At 40.7% G+C, this 20,314-nt stretch overlaps 1 protein-coding gene across 1 annotated transcript in view; it reads left to right on the forward strand.

Moving 5' to 3' along the window:
- Nucleotides 1–20,314, forward strand: part of dpf1 (double PHD fingers 1) — a 58,518-nt gene that overhangs the window by 2,835 nt on the left and 35,369 nt on the right. Inside the window, exons 2-4 of the mRNA XM_014980806.2 lie at nucleotides 17,255–17,284; nucleotides 17,726–17,886; nucleotides 19,775–19,882. Of these exons, the coding sequence (XP_014836292.2) occupies nucleotides 17,255–17,284; nucleotides 17,726–17,886; nucleotides 19,775–19,882 (299 nt within the window). The remainder of the gene's footprint in view (nucleotides 1–17,254; nucleotides 17,285–17,725; nucleotides 17,887–19,774; nucleotides 19,883–20,314) is intronic.

Here is a 20,314-nt window from a genome sequence, read left to right on the forward strand (position 1 = left end):
ATGTAAAAACTGGATTCTTAGGTTTCTCTTCACGTTGTCGAACATATGACCCAACTTGTATAACCCTTTTGTTCAATATCTATTTTTTGGGATACAATATTGCTTGAGGGGTTGCAGAAAAAGGAGCTCACCCTGGGCATTATTTATGCCAGAACTAACACCAGCGTCATAAATAAAACTGTTTATGATAATCTTGCACCAGGATTTGGACATAAACGAGGAGGGAAAGGGGGTGGGAAGTAGCACACGAAACATTTCGTCTTCTCCTCGGCCATCCTCCTCTAAGTCGTCTTTGGTCCATGGTATGCTCGTTCAAGCAAAGCAGAAGTGTGGCCAGATTGCTCCCAGAGGCCCTCGGTGAGACCATGTCAGGGGATTAAATTGACTGATTTGCATGGAGTCAAAGGGGGAGCAGAGGTTGAGCAGAAAAGAAGGAGAATAGGGTTGGTTAAAAAAAAAAGGTGCACAGGGAATGCAGAGTAAATGCCAGACTGAGGGCCAGTGACTAATGAACAACAGCACACTTTCAAATGGTGGTCCTATATTGATTTTTAAGTGCTTTAAGTTAGACAAAGGAGGTAAAAACGAGGCACAAAACAAGGCAGCACAAGCTGTCAGCCAGTATCAGCTCTGCAGAGATGTTAGATCACTGAATCAGTGTGGGCTCTGTGAAACTGCAAAGCTGAATGTATGTATTAGACAACTCAGCCGCAGCAATCGAAGCCCCTTTTAACATCTCCTTGGCTATATAAATGCCATCGTTACCCAGTATGGCTTTAAGTACGTTCCAGTTACAACACTGAAATGGGCTTTTAAACAAACCCTTTTAATTAGCACGTCCCCAAACAAACTTGCTACAAGAGGCTCACAAATTAGAGGCCTATCCTGCTAAAAATGGGCCAAACAACCAGCGAGATTGGGTTCAAAGTCAGCTCTAATAGGGTGGCTGGCTGCGAGCCTGGGGCGGAAACAATGCCTCTTCGGTCCCTAAATTTCTTTAAAGATTGTTCAGGCTCAGGAATAAATTCACTGATAAAATGTCTTATTGATGCCAGATAAACAGGTTTTGCAGTGTACAGAACAACATAGTCTCTAGCCAGAGCCACAACCTCACCATATCTATGCTGCTTTAGTACATGAGCTACGTAAAGTAGTTCAATTGTACCAAAAACAATATTAAAATTGATGTCTTCCCCTTCCAAGTAGTGCATGCATATTGGGAAGCCACCACATTCTGCTCCATCAAGATGAGCTTAGCACACTTTCAAATGTGTGCTAAGCGTGATGCCACGTTGACATCATGGCAGACATCATACGTCTGCCATGATGTCAACGTCTCATTTAATTTTTTTAACTGATTTATTTCACATTCAAGGCTCAACTGTAGAGACATTTGAATGAGTGTCCGTATTTGGTGAGATAAATAAAGTATTAGTCACAACGTAAGTCAAGCTTTAGTTTCTCTTTCACTTTCAAGCATCTGACATGCTGAGCTGGGAGCTTCTTCATAAGTGTAGATGCGTTACTGTTGTGCGAGATTGAGCATTGCTTTTATTGTGTCCTTACTGCAACATCCGCCCGCCCGTCCGTCCGTCCGTCCGTCCGTCCGTCTGTCCATTTTCTGTACACCCTTGTCCCTAGAGAGGTCAGGAGGGGTGCTGGTGCCTGCCTACAGCGAGACATTTTTAGCGAGAGGCGGGATACACCCTGGACAGGTCTTACTGCAGCATTTGAATTGAAAATACGTCTCTTCTGTAGCAGTGGTGGACATAAACAGCGCGTGTGGGAGCTGCAGCTCTCTTGAAATGTTTCAACTTGCCAAAACAAATTTATGGCAGCCTGGCTGGCTAGTTTTCAAGCTGTGCATGCCACAGACTCAGTGTGTAGTCAGGCGTAATTTTGCATCATGGCTTCCAACACTGCTGAAATGAAAGGCAGATACATGATGGTCTGACAGGGGTGTGAAGTTCCTAAATATCAATTATAAAGCAATTTAAAATTATTGCCCACTCTATCAAGTCTGTATTGAAAAGCTGCATATTAGACAAGACCGTCAGACCAAATGAGTAAGTCAATAATTGTGTCTCCGTAGTTTGTTTAATGGCATATTTCTTTAACAAACCATGTGAAATGATTGATGTAAGGCTCAAACAGAGCATAATCTCTTATATGGTCAACATGATTGTACTACTGATCTGTGAAACTGTAGAGAGGGGGAGTGGGTCTTTCTTCCATTCTCTGTTTTGGACCTTTGCAGTTTTGATCATGTCGCACATTACGTCCTCAGATACAAAATGGAGCCATCTGGTTCAGAAAGTTTTGTACCTGCTAAAGTTAGCATTGGACAGTTTGTGATTTCTAGTCGTTTACTATGTTTGACTACAGTTTATTGTGGTGAAACATGGTTCCGGCAAAAATTATTCACTTTTATTTGAGGAGTGATCTGAGTCTGTCAGATTCAAAAGAATCACCTTGCCCAAATAAACTAAAACCAAACCTTCGGGAAGTTAAAAAAAATAAATAAAATAACACAAGTATGTGGAATAATTGATATTTGATTTTTTTTTACCAACATGTTTCATGAAAATACTGGACTTCATGGAAAAATCAACATGTCAACATGCACAGTAGTTTAAGTAGATGGATATTAAATAGTTTATTTGCAGGTATAAAATGAAAAAATAAATGTGGAAATGCCATGATCCGCTAACCGTTAGCCACTGATGACGCTAAAGTTAGCATCTGTTTTTGAGTGTTTTGTCGGATTAAACAAAAGCTTTAATTACTTGTTCAACAGGTTCTTTCTACACTTCCTTTAAAACACGAGCTTCATAAAACCTATGTACTTTTTACAAAAACTCAACAAAGAGTCATTTTGTTGCTTTTTAGACAAACATGAAAGCTTAAAATAACATGTGGACTAGTCTAACCTGGTGATTAATTTACTCTGTTTGCATGATTTCAGTGGCGGTGGAAGATGGGTTTAAATGGAGGAGGGCCTCCCAAATCAGTGTGTGCTTAGGGTCCTAAACAATCTTGGGCCGAGTCTGTCAGCGGCTGATGAGTGGATCCACTGAGCATTTCCCTACCAGTCTGTCGCTCGGCTGGATTAGAGAAACGTTTAATCTCTCTTTCTATCTTTTTCCCTCTGCTTCTCTCTCCATCCGATTTCCTCTCTTCCTCACATCAACGTCGCTGCCCTATCTGCATCTTTACCTCCCTTCTTCCTCATCACTTGTTTTCCTTTTGTTCAGCCACTTCCTTTCCATGGTCCCCTCCTCTCTACCTCCTTCTTTGGCTCAAATCATTAAACCCCCACCACTTCCAAATCACTCCTCCCCATCCTGGATCAATGTCTGTGTTGATATTCAGCAGAAACTATAACTGAGGACAGTTTATATCCATTTTTTTTAGATCCCTGTAATTCCTTTTAGAAAGCTTATACTTAAGAGCTTTTTAGGGGGATTTAGACTCAAATCTATTGACAGGAAAGGTTTATAGTCTACTGTTACCAAATTATTATATAATGTTTCACATTCTGAGATGGGATATAAATATCCCGTCTCAATATATTCGGATTAGAAAATGACTAAAATCTTTAAAAATGGAACAAAGCGCAATTAAATTCATTTCTACGGCTTCACAGCAGCCAGAACTCAGAATGTGGGGATGCGCGGTGTCTCTCGGCGATATTACTTCTTTGTGCTGGTTAGAAGGGGCAGATGCAGATAAGCGCGTGCTGCTGTATTGGAGGCAGTTGCAGCAGGGCCTATATAATATTACTTGTGCCCTGCCTGACTGAGCCCAGCTAAATGAGTTCCATGTAATAACCGGCTCTGTGTGCAAACAGCCCAGTGTGATGGCTCAGGCCGCAGCCTGCCAGTTCTAGAGCTTTCTTTCCCCTTCCCAGTCTCACCCTCTCATTCCCTCACTCGCTCATTTCTACTCTGCCTCCGGTACACACGCACGCACACGCACACACACACGCACACACACACTGTTGCACTCATTTCTCCTCTCCGAGTTTTCTTTTTCTGTAATCTTATGGGAGCGAGCCTGAGGTCTGATGTTTTTAAGAGGGTTACTTTTTCCGAGTTTCTCCTTTCATCATCTCCATTACTTAGACTTTCTATATGTTGTAGTTGCCCTTTTTTTTTTTTTTTTTTTTTAGGAAGGTAAGAGCGAAAGAAGCTGAGAGAGGGAGAAAGAGCGAAGCATAGATAAGTATTTATAGCGCTATGACCTATTTCTCCAGTGCTACCTAACTGACTGTCAGTCAGCTCCACTGCTTAGGGACCTTGCGTGCTTTCCAGCCAGCAAATTTAGGAAAATTCAGCATGAATGTTCGTGTAAATCTGAAGAGGAGTGTGTGGTGGGAGAAGATGGGGATAGCTCAAACCAAATCTATTTTGTTCTCAGTCTGCACCAAACAGTTTCTTGATTCATTCCTAGAGAACTGGGTCCGATCTAGTTAAATGCCATCACCAGACCTGATACTGACGTTATTTCTGGATCAGCGTGGCTGTTGCTCCACGGCGCTGTGTTGCTGTAGGTCATATTTTGGCTTGTTTATTTTGGATTGTTATTCTTGTTTAAGCTTACACCACAAGATGAATTAAAATTAAACATTTTCCAAGTGAGCATTAGACCCAATTTCAATATCTAATCTATACATAAGACATGAGTCAATAATAGATTTATAAATAGTCATAGTTGATTAAAACCTATTAAGTTATGCCAGGTTTAGGCCAAGCCAAAGTGGTCTAAACTTAGAATTTAAATAAAAAATTCATAAGGTCCTCAAAAAGACAGAGAAAAATGCAAAAATGTCAGAAAGCATGAAGCACGCCATTTAGTCTACAGTGTTGTGAAACAATTCAGCTGCACTATGAGATGCTTCCATGATATCATCATCAGAGTCCATGTTCACGTTTGTTGGGGTTGTGCATGAAGAATTGTGATTTCCAAGCAGAACACACCACACACCACCGTGGAAAAGTTGTTTGTAACAGCGAGGATGCAGCTCTGACAGAATGTAGCCACGGCAGGAAAGAGGAACAGAGTTTCAAAAAAAATAACTGCTAACAATACACTCATGCCCTTGATTTATATATCATTTGTTCTAGAGTATCTATCCTGACACATAGCTTTGTTACAAAAACACAGGCAGCTAGCTGAAGGGTCATGAGTTTAAAGCTGGCTACCGTTCCTTCTATTTAACATTTTTTTGGGCACTAGGCTAAAATCAGTCCACATTTAGACGTCTAACAACGCCACAAAACGACTTTATTTACTTTTGGTAAACTAAAATATAAAGAACATGACTTATCAACTACTTTCCTCTACTGTCTTTGTTTCCTCCCCTGGAAATACTCTTCCAAATTTCCAGGATGTTTGCTCCAAACGCACAGAAATGTGCCGATTCAGAAGCAAAAAGAAACATTGCTGCAGCGACACAATTGGAATGATCTGTAATCTCTGTTTCTAATTGCTATTAATACTAAAATTAGCATCTGCTTCTGAGCTTCCCATTGAGTATAAACTTTCGGGGCAATCTTTAAAAAGTCTGAGCTGCATTTGATTGTCTCTAGTGACCAAAGCTGACATGGATGATCCTAAGCATTTTTAAAATCTAAATTGACATCATCAAATCTTCATTTTGTTTGTTACAGCTCAAAAGAGGGAGCACTTTAGAATCACCTTGGAGAAGAATAAAAATATAATTTATATGGTTGAGTTAAACCTGTACTGGAATAATCTACCAAAGTTCTAAATTTCTTAAAACAAAGTTTATGATTTGTGAAATCTTTTTACATGTGAAAGTCAGAGGATGGTAGCAATACTTTACCATATTTTTACTTAAGTAAAAGTAGTGATAGAACAGGTTAAAGTACTTGCAGTGACAGAGAATATACTATTCACTGTACATTTACAAGTACAAGTAAAATGTATAGTGAAGTAAAACCAGTCCTAAAAATAAAATTTTTCTAATAAGTTACTTAAGTTAACGTAACCGACTAAATCTAACTACTTCCTGCTTTGGTGAAAAACAAAGATACAGATTATTTATTTATTTATTCTTTTTTTAGAGGTCTTGTTTTCGTGAATCCAACATCAAGGAGTATCTAATCTGGTCAGTTTGCCGCTCCGCCATGTCGACATGCAGCGACATGGAGGAGCAGCGAGGTGCTTCAGCACAAACAGGAAGGTTAACTGGATTACAGGAAGCTGGTTTGTCTGATCTGTTTGAGGTTCCAGACTCGATCTCACACGGAATAAGTGGAGCCTGAAAATGTTGGCGGTCTGCTGGAAGACTGGGTCATAATGCAGGAAATGCTTAAAATCTTATTTCTGTTAGGATCTCACATGCACACCTAGTGTATCATTACTTCATTTTCTGGATTTAACACCTTTAACAGACTGTCACATCAGCATGTTTCTCCAAAAAGAGTTTACAGTGACAGCTTTTTAAAAAACTACCATCACACTCTGAGGTCCATATTGCTCCTACCCCCCGTCCCCTCCAGCAGTCTGTAGATCGGGTTGAGCAGCTCCGCAGCTTATAATAATTGAAGTATGGAAAAGGAAGTGTACCTCTGAAGCTTTTTATGCAATCATCACTCTTGTAAATATAAGTGCAACTGAAGTCAAGGGCAAAATTGCAACGATTTAACTGACGGTGCCTGTGAGGTTTATTCACACTAGCTTAAGGAAGGGGTGAATTACTCATATTGAGATATACCAAGAATTTTAAAAGTTACAGTTTCAAAACTGCCTGAAATGTTTGAAAGCTTAAATACTTTTTAATGAGATGCCAGAGAAAAAGATGGGAGTATGCAGAGGTTCCTCAAGCTGTATGGTGCAAAGACAAAGCCTCCTCTCCACAAAAGTGTTGCTGTGCACTGCCGATTAGCTGGTTTAAAATAAACAGTTCTTAGCAAATAAGAACAGCTAGATTGATAATATCCTGCTCAATAAAACACTTGTCCTTCAAATTTAGGTAGGGTTATATTAAATGTTTTTGCTGGTGTATTTTGGCCTTTTAACACTGAAACGTTTGGTCCATTAAAAATATATTGAAATGTATTTCTTTGGATAGTTTGCTGTGTTTGGGGGAAATGTGAAAGGTCCTCTGAACTTTGGAGTGGGTCTTGATTTGCTTGCAAGTGAACCCTGGGGCAGTTTGCAAAAACAGGTGAAAATACAAATCCATCTAGAGCCACGGATAGGAGGTAAAACCACTTCATGCATCTCGTGCAGAGACACAGCTTACACTTCACGTCAGCGCCTCTGCATGGCATTCTCTCTATTGTTTGGTTCACTTTTTGAAAGTTCAGCCTGAAAATGAACCAAATCAAGATGTAAAATGTTTCCACATATTATTTCATGTAATTTCATTAGTACATAACTAATATTTCAGTGATTCTTGAGAATAGGGACAAAACAGGTCCTATGGATAAAGCATGAAATTTGAATAAAATATACACAAAATATATTTTTTTCAAATATCTAACTAAACTAACCTGGGTCATGTGAGCACAACAATGTATATTTTTCTTTTTTGCTGAATATTTTTTTATTTTAAACATTGTAGTCGGTGGATGATGCCTGTAAAAGCCCTTGTCCAGGAGCAGAACTCAACACATTCTTATAGTTTAAAACAATTAAAGAAATACTAAAATTATATATTATGACAATTAAGTATAAGTAGTCATATAAATAATTATAAAAGTATCGATAAATTGAATTAAAAATAATTTTTAGATATTTTCCAACTCCGTTGAAATTTGTCCTTAGTTTTTGTCAACACCGTCAGAAATGAAAAGAATGTAAAAAAATCAGGCATTATTGGGGGGCACCAGAACTTCTGAGGACCCCATGACGTTGTCTTTTCTCTTCCTTTGCTAGGAGGGCTAGTTAGCTCCGGTTAGCTTAAGTTATTCTTTAGTTTTTTCTTCTGTTTTATTCCTAAGTTGTTTGTCACAACCATGATGTGTCAACTCCATAACTGACAATTTACAAAACTTTGATGAAATTTTGCGAAATAAAAGCTTAATTTTGGTAAACTGTAAAGATTTCATGGACCTGACGAGCTACAATATGGCCTCCTTCAGAATAACATCATATAAATTGAGGTAGTTTGGCATTTCGTCAACTCCGTCAGATGTCAACTCCGTCAGAGTTTTTCTGACTCTTTCAGTGAAATTGTTGTCAAATCTCACTTAATTGTGCAACTAATTCATTTTAATGTATTTTACATGAATTGCATTACTTCACATGTACCAAGTTTTTCATTTTACTCACTAGTTTGTCACCACCTTCAGTTCTGTGTCAACTCCGTCATGCACTGTCAACTCCATCAGATGGACTTTTTCTTGTTTTTTGTTTTAAATAATATTTATTTTATTTCTTGAGAAGCATTTGTCTGTAAATTGAGTAAAAATATCACTAATGGGGTATTTTAAAAATCATTTTAGATTTATTTTTGTCAGATGGTGATGACAAAGTTCTGGGTCAGGTCGATTAAAAATGTAATTTTTAAAAAAAAAATTCGCAACTGGGAGCCTGTACCTTAGCATCTTCATATTTTCTAAACATTATTTGTCATATTTGCATACATAAGGTTGAGAAATAATAAAAAAAAAATATGGGAAAATTAAAACCCATTTTGTCCCTATTCTCAAGAATCACTGATTTATCAGTTCAGTAACAACAAGCAATAAGCTTGTTGTTAGTTTTAAATGTGTAAATGCTGAAAATCTATAATATTTTTATACTCGGTACTTAAACCAACTGGCATACCGGCATACCAAAAACTACGCTGAATGATAAAAAGTGTGTAGAATTAGAAATTCTATATTTAAATGTAAACATGTGAATCTAGTCGCTCTATAAAACTGGAGCATCTCTTATTTCCTCTGTGCTTCTTTTGGGTCCATTTGAGGAGTTTATGAGGGTGGAGTCAAAAAAAAAAGGCTGATTTTCTCTGCAGCGCTTTAATAGGGATGCAGACTGAGGTGAAGAGGTGGGGGTGGGTTTTGGTAGGGTACCACACACACACACGCACACGCACACGCACACACCTACACATACACACACCCACGCACCCACACACATTGCCAGCACAGAGAGGTGCACGCACAGAATCAGAGGTTGGGAATCCATCGCTATAATAAGAGGCCAAGTGCAGTGGTGATAAATCTCACCTGAAGGAGCTGTTCAGAGGCAGATTGCCTTACCCTGATGTACTACCCTCGGCACACTCTGCAGCCAGCCATGGGCTACAGCAAACACACCCACACGCTCAGACCAGGAGAGCATTGCACACAGGACGCATAAAGAGGTGTGCGCCAACAGTAGCCTGCATGTGGATTTATGCACAAACAGACCCTGTGATTTAGGGACTCCCAGAGAAGCCACACCCAGTGGACAAAGAAGGAGGTCCATGTGGGAAACCCTACACCTCTCATTAAAACCCCATTCTGCAGGTAACACAAAGCCCTGACAGAAATGACATGATCTGTGGCCCAACTCTGCACATATGTCTGGCCTGCTACTCTCTGTCACTGCTCTTGAGTTTAAATATGCACACACACATTTACACACGCAAACAGGCCGACCCGGTGCCGTGACAGCGATTCGAGGAAACTGACGTTTTCCAGCTGGTATTGTGGCAGACGTTTCGTTCCTGCACAGACACCCGCTCCTGTCCGTCCATCTGTCTGTCTGTCACTGTCAAACCGAGTGTGTGGCCTCTTTGTCTCCCTCTGACAGACACACGCTCACACAGGAGCTTTATTAGTGCACGTTTGAACATTTTAAGCCACCGTTTCCCTCCGTGTGCCAGTTTGAGCCCAGCATCAGAGGAGCAGGGGAATGTGTTTGCTCGCACACACGTGTACACACACACACACACACACACACACGCACGCACACACACACACACACACACACACACACACACACACACACACACACACATTCTCTCTCTCTCTCTCTCTGAAAGTGGACAAGGAGAGAGAGAGGGGGAAAAAAAAGAGAAATCATTTGACTGAGAGAGGAGGAGAGTGGAGAAGAAATTGAATTGGGGTGGGGTGGGGGGGGTGACTTGGTATGGGTGATATTGCATAGTTTAATCTGTTAAGTTCAGCCGTGGAAAGGCCGGGGATGGGGGAGGGGAGCACCAGAGTGGTGGTGGGATGCCTGATATCAGCCCTCCTCTGTGCATGCTCACATAAAGCTCTGAAGGGGCCGAAATGCATGCGTGCGTGTGTGTGTGTGTGTGTGTGTGTGTGTGCGTGTGTGTGTGTGTGTGTGTCTGCATGAGTGACTACACAGATGGACAATAGTGGACGAAACAGGTGTGTGGGCCAGGTGTACAGACTTAAGTGTTTTTACTGGTCTGACTGGAACAAAACCCAAACACACACATTTTCAAGGAAAAGACCAGTCGGAGCAACAAATCAGTACGCAATCTGTCCTCAGCCCTCATAAAGCCTATTTTACATGTGCAGCACTTCATTCACTTCCAGTTTAATCACCTCATTTCCCCGCACTAAAGTGAAATCCTTTGTTGGCTCGGACGTTTCTCGTAATTGGGCACTAATTTTCCCAATTCTCTTATATTTCTCTTTTGAGTCTTCCAATGATGCGATTTTACCTCTAGGGGGAGCCCTTTGTATCCCTATTGGTCAAAGAGGCAGCTAATTGGTATGGTTAATTTCAGCACAGTGAGAAACTGTTGCTCCTTGAGTGCGTGTGTGCGTGTGTATGCGTATGTGGATGTAACTCAGTGTGAGCTGAAGTGGGCTGCTTCTCCTGGATGGGACTTGAGGGATCACCTAGAGATTCAGACAATGGCTTACGCTCGGTGGGCCTGGTGGGTTGGCTGTGCTTTCTAGGATGGCTCTGTGTCTGCTGGTGACTGTCAGCTGCACGAGGCACGTTTATTTATGTGTATGCGTGTGTGTGTGTGTGAGTGTGTGTTCCCAGTCATACCAGTTTCCTCAGTGCTGTAGCGTAGGCCTCTCCCTCCCCGCTGTTTGCTCAGTGGAGGCTGAGGCAGACAGCTCAGTGTGGGCTCAGGATTCATCCTCACACACACGCACACACAGTCTGCATGCTCCAGGCTCTCTCATTCCTTTTCCACATCTAATCTTGAGTTGGCATGTGTGGATGTGCTCAGAGGTTCATATCTGTACTGTATCTGCATGCCTCCTCCTACAAGTATTTGGTGGGATGCTTTACTTTTTGGACGTCACTCTGTGCAATCATGCACGCGTGTGCAGGTGTCCTTTGTGTTTTTGTGTCCTTGCAAAGTGCGGAGCCACATAATTGTCATGTGTGTCATGTCTGCCTGGACATTTTTGGTAGTCAGCTCCAGTTTGTTGGAGATTTGGCTCTTTGCCAGTTCATTACTAAAGCCGCTGCACCTAAACCTCTCTCTGTCTGGGAGTAGTTAAGTTGTATCTGTTATTGTTAATCCAAGCTTCCACCATCAGGGGAAAAAAAGAAAAAACTAACAATATGTTCTTTTAAGATTACTTTTTAGTTTTCTCGTTAACCCTCTCAGTGATTCGGCGTTGTAAAGAAGGAGTTTTCATGCAGACGGAGGGATCAGCTAGCCGTTTCTGTGTGTGCCTGGGTCTAAAATCCGGTCTTGGCTTTCCTCCATCAGCTGTGTGGTTTGATGATAGGCAGTTTGGTTTCTCAGTGGCGCTCTCTGTGGTCTGTGTTTTCAGCAAGTGCTCTGCATGTAGGACCACAGTGGCCACAAGCCAGCAGGCTGCAGCTGTGGGAGTTTCTATGTTCACTTCCCCAGTCACCTTCTCGTTTTAATCAACTTGCATTTTCTGGCTTGGTTAATGTCAAATAAATGTTTCCATATTTTGTGAATTTCTTCCTCTTTATACAGTCCTGGGCAAAAATATATATCTACCACTAAATGTTATGTCAAATTCCAATTGAGACTTCTATGCATTTTATGGAAATAAAATAAAAAGAGAAATCTGAAAAGTGTGGCATGCTTTTGTTTTTAGCCTCCCCATCACCCGCAAGTCTTGTTTTCAAAATAACCCAAACTCAGTAACATTTGATGGAGAACGTCTATCAGTTTGTTTTTTTTTTTTGTCTAGATTTAAGTCTAGACTTTGACTGAGCCACTATGACGCAGATATGCTTTCATCTAGGCCTCAGGTCTACCATTCCCTTCCATTCACTTGCTGCCATTCACTGCGTTGCTGCCACTGGGTCTTGTTGTGTTGTAGTGGGTTCCTCAGTGGCAAGTTCACAAGGAAACCAGAGTTTCTCAGAATGTTGTGGGGTTGTGTTGGTTGACACGACTCTGCAATTATTATGTTGACATCAGGGACAGTTCCCCTTTATTGGGAGACCTGGTTGGTGGTTCCCATATTCAAAAAGGGGGTTCTGGAGAGTGTGTTCCAACTAAAGGGGGATCACATTCTTCAGCTTCCCTGGTCAGGTCTATTCGGGGTTCTAGAGAGGAGCATCTGTAGAATAGTCAAACCTCAGATTCAAGAAGAACAATGTGGTTTTCGTCCTGGTCGTGGAACACCGGACCAGCTCAGCAGGGTCCTGCAGGATGCATGGGAAGGTGTCTGACCGCATCCCTCTGGGCCCTGTTAGGTCCCTGGATGTCTGTGTCAGAGCTTGGTCTGCATTGCCAGTAGTAAGTCAGGCTCTTTTTTTTGGTGGGAGTTGGACAATTTTACCCTTTGTCACCGATTCTGTTCATGACTTTTATGGGTTGAGGATTGCGTCTCTGCCTTTTGCAGATAATGTGATCCTTTTGGCTTCATCAGATCGTGATCTCCAGATTTTGGGGGGAAAGTTTGCAGCTGAGTGTGAAGTGACCAGGATGAGGAACAGTGATGAGTACATCTATAGTTAAAAGCTTTAGGTAGAGACCAAAAGAACAAGATCACAGATAAAACAACGACTTTCTTCTTGCTGCCCTTCCATACAGGCCAGATTTGTGAAGTGCATGACCAACACTTGTCTTGTAAACAGATTCTGACACCTGATCTCTGCATCGCCCCAACATGGGTCTGTTGACTGTTTTCTAATTAACTTTTTCTCCATATTTATGTTACCTTATGATGACAAAACACATTAAGTTCCCAAAATAGATTTGAATTCAGGGGTAAGACAAAATGTAAGGGGTATGACTGCATTTTCAGGGAACTCTGCAGAGTATTTGTTGGGGGAACACAGCTCTTATATTTTCCCACATTTGTGCAGAACAGACTTTTCCAGTTCACCTTGTTTTCAGACAGTAGTACGCTAAGCCGGAAATCTTCTGGCTGCAAATTCACATAACAAACAACCCCTTCTGCCATGAGCATTTTTTAAAGCATTATTTGTGTTGCACCTGCAGCCCCTTTAGGGATCAGGCTGCCCCCTTGTTGCTCTAAGAATAGCTTTATGCCTCTGCAATTCAGGTTAAAGCTACTTAGCAAGCCAGCCAACACAACAAGGGACTGCATTCGAGGGAATGTTTGCTGATCTTGCTCTTTCAGCTGTTCGGACACAGACCTGGCTGAATATTTGAACTAACTCTAAAAGCTTGAGATGATTATTTTTTTAAACCGGTATTCAAACTCTGATGAACTCTTCCTGCTATTTGCTCAATAGTCAGGTTAGATTAGATTAGATTCCCTCCTCTGCCTTGTCTCTTAACTTTCTCTGCCCTCTTTGCACGTCTGCCTCGCCGGCTCCTATTGAAGCCTCCTCACAGGCAGTCATGCAACTTCCCTATCTCAATATAATGAGATTGGAGGGACTCAAATTGAAAGACGCCATTTTCTTCAGCTGTCACCTTATTATTGAGTTGGGCTTGGGTGGGTGTGGGGTGGTTGAGTTATGCCAGTTTCTCTGAAGGCAGCAGGGGGGGAGAGATGGAGGTGAAGGAGGACTGGAAGAAGGATGCGGAGGGAGGAGGGAAGCATCAGGAGCTTAGGGGTGAGCGGTTTTGCATTTGGAATATTTCTCCTTTTCCCCCTCCCTTTTAACTCTGTCTGGTATTTCCATTTGGTCACTAGAGCAACCTTGAAGTCCATGTCTCTCATTCATGAGGGTTCTCTTTGTACTTCCAAATTTTTGGGCTCATGCTTATGGGACTTTTTGAGCACATCTGCATGTCTGTTGGACTTCTCTCTTCATACTTATTGTTATTTACATGCAAACAGCAGGCACTCTATATTTGCACTCTATACATTTAATTTGAATGATTGTTCATACCTACTATACATTCAGGCATTTGGAGGGTGCTGGTTATCCATAAGTTTTAATACTAATTCTGCAAAATAATGTCTGATTGGCTGGGAAAAACCAACCCTGGTGCCTCACTGGAGTGAGTGAGAAAAAAAAAAGAAACGTTTCCGTTATGGGCCTCCAACCTGGCCAAAAAAATGTGATGCTTAAAGTTCATTTCTGAGAGCTGAGTGGTAACATTTTTGTCAAAAAGTGCATTCACCTCAGCAAAAGGTGTTGTGGCCCCTTAGTGGACCTCAGCTCAGCATATTGAGGTCCAGTCACATCCTTTAATGCGTGTGGTCAGTGATGACCCTCCAGGTTGCAGATCGGGTTCGTGAGATTGTGATGTTGCCACGCTCAGGCTGTCAGGCCGCTCCAGCATCTGTTCGGTGTGACGGCTGAGCTGTACTTCCACACAGGACTGCTGATTTTATTCAACAGTGTCACAAGCTTTCTTAATGATTTAAAAAAAAAAAAATGTTTTTGTTAGTCAGTTTAGCTTTTATTCCTTACTGGTTGTAATTATATGCTCTGGTTTGCAGCGTGGCACTAAACTGAATCAGACTGAAATAATTATCTGTGCCAGTGAGACTTTGTAAGTCTCTGAGTTGGTTTTGAGTTGCTTTTTATCTGTTAATTAGAGAGGATCTAAAAATATTTAATGTGTTTCTGTGTAATTTTGCAGAAATTTGGAGCTTTGAGCTAGAAGGGAGGATATTAGATTTTAGTCAATAAATAAATTAACAATATTATAGTTTTTAGTTGCTTCAGGGCAAAAATGTTTCTGTTGCTAAGACAAGTTCAAGCCTATATATTTTATAATCTCCGTGTAATAATAATAATAAAAGTAACAATAAAAATAATAAGAATTTCCAGCCTAAGATTTAGCTATAATGTAGATATTTGTCATTACCTGAGTCATAGACCCTGTACATTATTTTACTATCTTTTGGGAAATGTTTAATTTGTTTGCAGAAATAAACTTCTTTGTTTAATTAAAAATAACTTTAAATTCATATTTGCAGCTTCTGTGGTGCAGCTGATGTAAAACCTGGAGTAGATCGATGACAAGTATCAGGGATGAAGTGCAGACAGTTACTCTGATAAGGTTCATCTGACAATAACTGAGACTTCGTTTATTACTACATTGAAATATTTCTTGAATTCTTTATACCTTTAACACTGATCTGGTGTATATATCACAGAGCCAGCCTAAGACACAAAAAAACTAAGGATTTTAAATCTGAATCAACAGTTTTAACAAAGATAAATTCAAACATTTTAAATTGTTTAACATTTAAGTTTAAGATCTAATCGAACTGGCAAATTAACTGCGTAAAAGTGCGAAGAGTAATCTTCGTTGTTTGATTGTTGTGTTGTGCTTAGAACCAAACTTTGTGTTTTAGCTTGGTTTATTCACAAATACATCCCAGTAAATAATAACCAATTATTAGTGATTGCTTTTAAGCTTGGCCAATTAAACCTGTCCGCTTCCACCGGATTCCACCAAACCTGCATTGAAACTTTGTTCGTGATGATGTTCGTAACATTAAGAGTCCCGTTACGGGCTTTTAATAACCTTGGGCTGTGTGTTGGTGTCAACAACACCTTCTTCTGACTTGCTCCCTTAAAGAATAGAAATTAGTTGAGTTTATTTCCCTCCTCATGATACAGTGGTGTGGAAAATAGTTTTGCCCCTTGCTCATTTCTTTTGTCTCTGTTTTGGTTTGTCATACTCAAAACGTTTCAGGATATCAAAGCAATTTAATTATCGGACGCAGAAAACCAGAGGAAATACAAAATGTAGTTTTGAAATAATGTTTTAATTTAGTAAGAGGACAAAGCTTTCAAAACCAACCTGGCTTAGCAACAGTGATGCAAAATATAGCCCGTTATTGCTTACACTTGATGTCAGTTGTTGTTGCTAAGGGTACAACAACCAGTTATTAGATTAAGGGAGCAATTACTTTTTCACATTGGCCCAGCCAGCATGGTTTGGATAGCTTCTCTGTTCCTAATAAATTAAATCATCATTTGGAAACGGCTCTTTGCATTTACTCAGGTTATCTTTGTTAGATAAAAAAAAAATTATTTGAGGGACAGCGTGTGCTGTAGCGTTGAAGCAGGGACTCGATAAATAGAGGCTGTTAGTCATAAACTCAGGTCTGGGGTTAGATTCCCAACATGTGTCTCCCCTTTTTCTCTCTGCTCATTTCTTCTCCACGAAAGCCGATACTGCCACAAGAAAACCTTTACAAATCATGTTTGAGGATTTTAAACGTTTAAGCTTCAGTGCATCTGAACACAAAAGATGCCTTATCCTCGTTTGTTTCAGGTTCTCTTTACTTTTACGACTTTTACCACACCCTTTTCAGCCAAACACCAAATTTTTCACACATCCACATCTGCAGCAAGCTCTCTTTGTGTAGAAATCAGTCAGTCTTGTTCTTTGGCGATGGCACATAGAAAAAAAACACACAAAAAAATCGAACAAATCACTACCAGCAGCTACTCTGCACTATTTTTGTGAAGCCGCTGTTGGCTCTGCACTGTAACTCAGTGTGTGTGTGTGCGTGTGCGTGTGTGTGTGTGTGTGTGTGTGGGGGTGTGTGTGTGTGTGTGTATGGTTTTGTGTGTCCTGTATCTACAGTCTGTGTAGCTGAGTGACCTTGATGTCTGCACTCAGCAGGAAGACACTGGAGAGGAGTGATTAACAGGAGAGAGAAAACCAGAGAGAGAAGTGCGAAGAATAATGAAATAAAATTTAAAAAAAGAGGAAAGACGTACAGATAGAGGCAGAGTGTGAAAGTTAAACATGGAAAGAGACATTTCAATGAGCAGAAAAAAAAAGTGAAAGTGAAGTGTTGGAAAGCTGAACAAAATGTGGAGAAAATTGGGGTGGGGTGAACGAGTGACTCACCACACATCTGTTGTTTTTTTTCCCCCCTTCTTCTTTCTCTTCTTCTGCTTCCCCCTGCAGGCAATCTGGAGGTGCAGTCATCAAAAACAGGTAGGTGGCTGGGAGGGGAGGCTGGGAGTGAATATTACGCTGAATGTTAATCAAACTCTCACTTCTACGGGTGTGGAAAATACAGTGCAGACAGCACTCCAGCGAGGAAGTATTGTTTTACTGTACAGCTTGAGCATGTGAGAGTAGATGCCAGCTCATCCGCTGATAGGACTGTGGGCATCTCCACGGCAACACATACACACACACACACACGCATATATGCTGTGTGTGTATCCACTGCCCCTTTTGACTTACACACACGTGTCCCCTGTAAGTGCAACATGAAGCCTGAACACACACACACACACCCCGATATAAAAACCATGCCCTCTACATGTTCCTGAAAGTCATGATGAAACTCTCCCTGTTTGGTTTTTCCTCCGCTGCCGCCTGTCTGTGGGCTTCCTCCTGCTCTCTCCCTCTCTCTGTGTTGACTCTCAGTCTTGGAGAGGAGTTTTATAAGGAGGCCATTGAACACTGTCGCAGCTACAATGCCCGCCTGTGTGCGGAGCGCTCCATGCGGCTGCCCTTCCTGGACTCGCAGACCGGCGTGGCCCAGAGCAACTGCTATATCTGGATGGAGAAGAACCACCGTGGACCAGGTGTGTGTGCATGGGTGTGTGTGGTTGTGTGTGTGCCCCTCCACACTGTTCTTTACAGGTATTATCTGTTTGTGTGCAGATGTTCGCAACCTTTACAGTCCAGACGTCTCTGTATTGATTCTGACAAAATAAAGTTGCCCTAAACCTCAAAAAACTTACTTGAGCATTTTTATATATACCAGCTTTAGAGCTTAATTACTATTGAGGGCCATAGATTCCAGGGATGTATATGTATTTATGCACTAATATACAAATAGAGAGAGCATTTTGAAAAGGTCTGTGCACCCTTACGCAGCTATTTTATTTCAGCCTTTAAGTTTTGTTTTATTTTTCTCCAAACAAATTTGATTATCTATAGCTTCCTGATTTTTATGTCCCTTCCCGATTTCCTAATTTTTTTGCATGTTTGTCACACTTCATTATTTCAGAATATCAAACCAATTTAAATCTTAGTCAACATATGTAAACACAATATGCAGTTTTCAAATGAAAGTATTAATTATTAAGGGAGGAAAAAAAATCCAAACCTTATGGCCTGGTATGAAAAAGTGAATTTGAACCAGGTGAAGCTAAACCTGCTAATTGAGGAGTTCAAGGTAAAACACATTTACAGACAAAAAGATTTTTTACTTAAATGGAAAATGTATACATTTTTTGTGTAGCTTTGACATAATTGTAGCTTGGACATTGCCTTCTTGTCCAACTCTGCTAAAAAAAAGTAACTTGCAGCACAGTCTGGACTTTCACACATTAACTTGGATTCCCTCCTCTAGAGTTTTGAGCGGACCAACCAATGAACAGAAGGAGAAATTGTGAATGATGACATCTATTTGCTGCGATGGTTTATAATTGTAGTCTGCCTGTAGTTTTACCAATAGCAGTGGAGGAAGTAAACAAAGCCATTCAGTGCGTGTTGGACATGCTTTCAAATATTGAATTAACAACAACAGCTGCCTTGATCGGACCAGGACTTCTTTCCAACAGTGGAGGATGGTTATTTGCAACGCAGGCAATTTTCTGTAAACTTCATGCTGTTCAACTGGTGTATTACATACGTCATAGCTGTATGTTAGGAACTGGGTAACGTTTAAAACATCAACACAGTCCACACCTCCAGAAGTAATCGTTTCTCAGCTCTGAGAATCCAGACCTTCTGTATGAAGCAAATGCCGTGAAACAAAGGGCAGTTTTTTTTTTTTTTTTTTTTAAACCAGGCTAGCATAATTGCTGCTCTGACTGTGTTGTTCTTTCAGCAAATTTCTTGGATTTTTTTTTGAGTCTGTACATTTCAGTCAACAGTTAATTGAATATTCAATTAGTTGACAATTATTTTCATAATTGATAAATCATGATTAATTTTTCATCCCACAAAGAATCCATAAAAAACAACAGAGGAAATACAAAAACTAGCAATTAATTTTAAAACCATCGCCTTACATATAATTGTTGGTCAAAAGTGCAGACCCCTGGTGTGTTTACAGCTCTCCACTCATTTGTCTCCCAATTTTTTCCGTCCTTCTCCCATTTCTCTTTCTTACGTTCAACCCTCTGTGGTACCTTTTTCTTCCAAGGCGTTTTCTCTTTTCCCTCCCTCTCACAAGTTTCCAGCTTTCCCCAAAGGGTATTTCCTCGGCGCTTCTTCTTTTTCTGTAAAGTCAATGTATTTTGGCAGCAATTCAGACACCCCTGTAGGCAACGATGCGCCGTTGGCACCAACTACTCTTAGGAGGAATACTGTTATGTGCATGTGTTTGTTGGCTGCCACTAGAAACTTGTGCTTTGAGAGTTTAGCACTTACAGTTAAACTTTTATTTCAGTCATGTTTTAAAAGTTAAATTAGGTTTATGCTACTTTTTTCTAACCTGCTGTGAAACATCCTGTGTTTCAGGTCATGCTCCAGGTCAGCTGTACACGTATCCTGCTCGCTGCTGGCGCAAGAAGAGACGGCTAAACATCTTGGAGGACCCACGGCTTCTACCTATCGAATTCAAAATTGGTGAGTAAGAGACAGGGCAGCGCATTTTCAGGATTTATTACACTAACCAAAAACAATAAATCACCCTCATATACCTCTTTACACAATATCATGACTTGATTTCACTTTTACACTCTTTTCCATATTGCATAATCAAGGGAACGAGACACACCTGGGAACAATCAGGGGCTGATGGGACAACACAGAGACTCACAAGAAACAGAAGCCAAAATAAACACACAGTAAAAACCCAAATCCTCACTGATCTGCTGCCTGTTTTTGAGAAGGAACTGACATTTCTGTAGTAGAGAATCCACAAGCCGCCTTTATAATTTCAGAATGCAGTTAATTGTTTTTAATGCCTGCACAGTGCAGAAGTAACGTTCCTTGTTTCCTGAACCAGCTAACTCCAGTTTCCATCAGCTCACCTGTTCACATTCACTTTTATTTGAA

This window comes from Poecilia mexicana, unplaced genomic scaffold (genome assembly GCF_051168715.1).
Source record: "Poecilia mexicana isolate PSO_F unplaced genomic scaffold, ASM5116871v1 scaffold_13, whole genome shotgun sequence".
In the NCBI taxonomy this organism is placed as follows: Eukaryota; Metazoa; Chordata; class Actinopteri; order Cyprinodontiformes; family Poeciliidae; genus Poecilia; species Poecilia mexicana.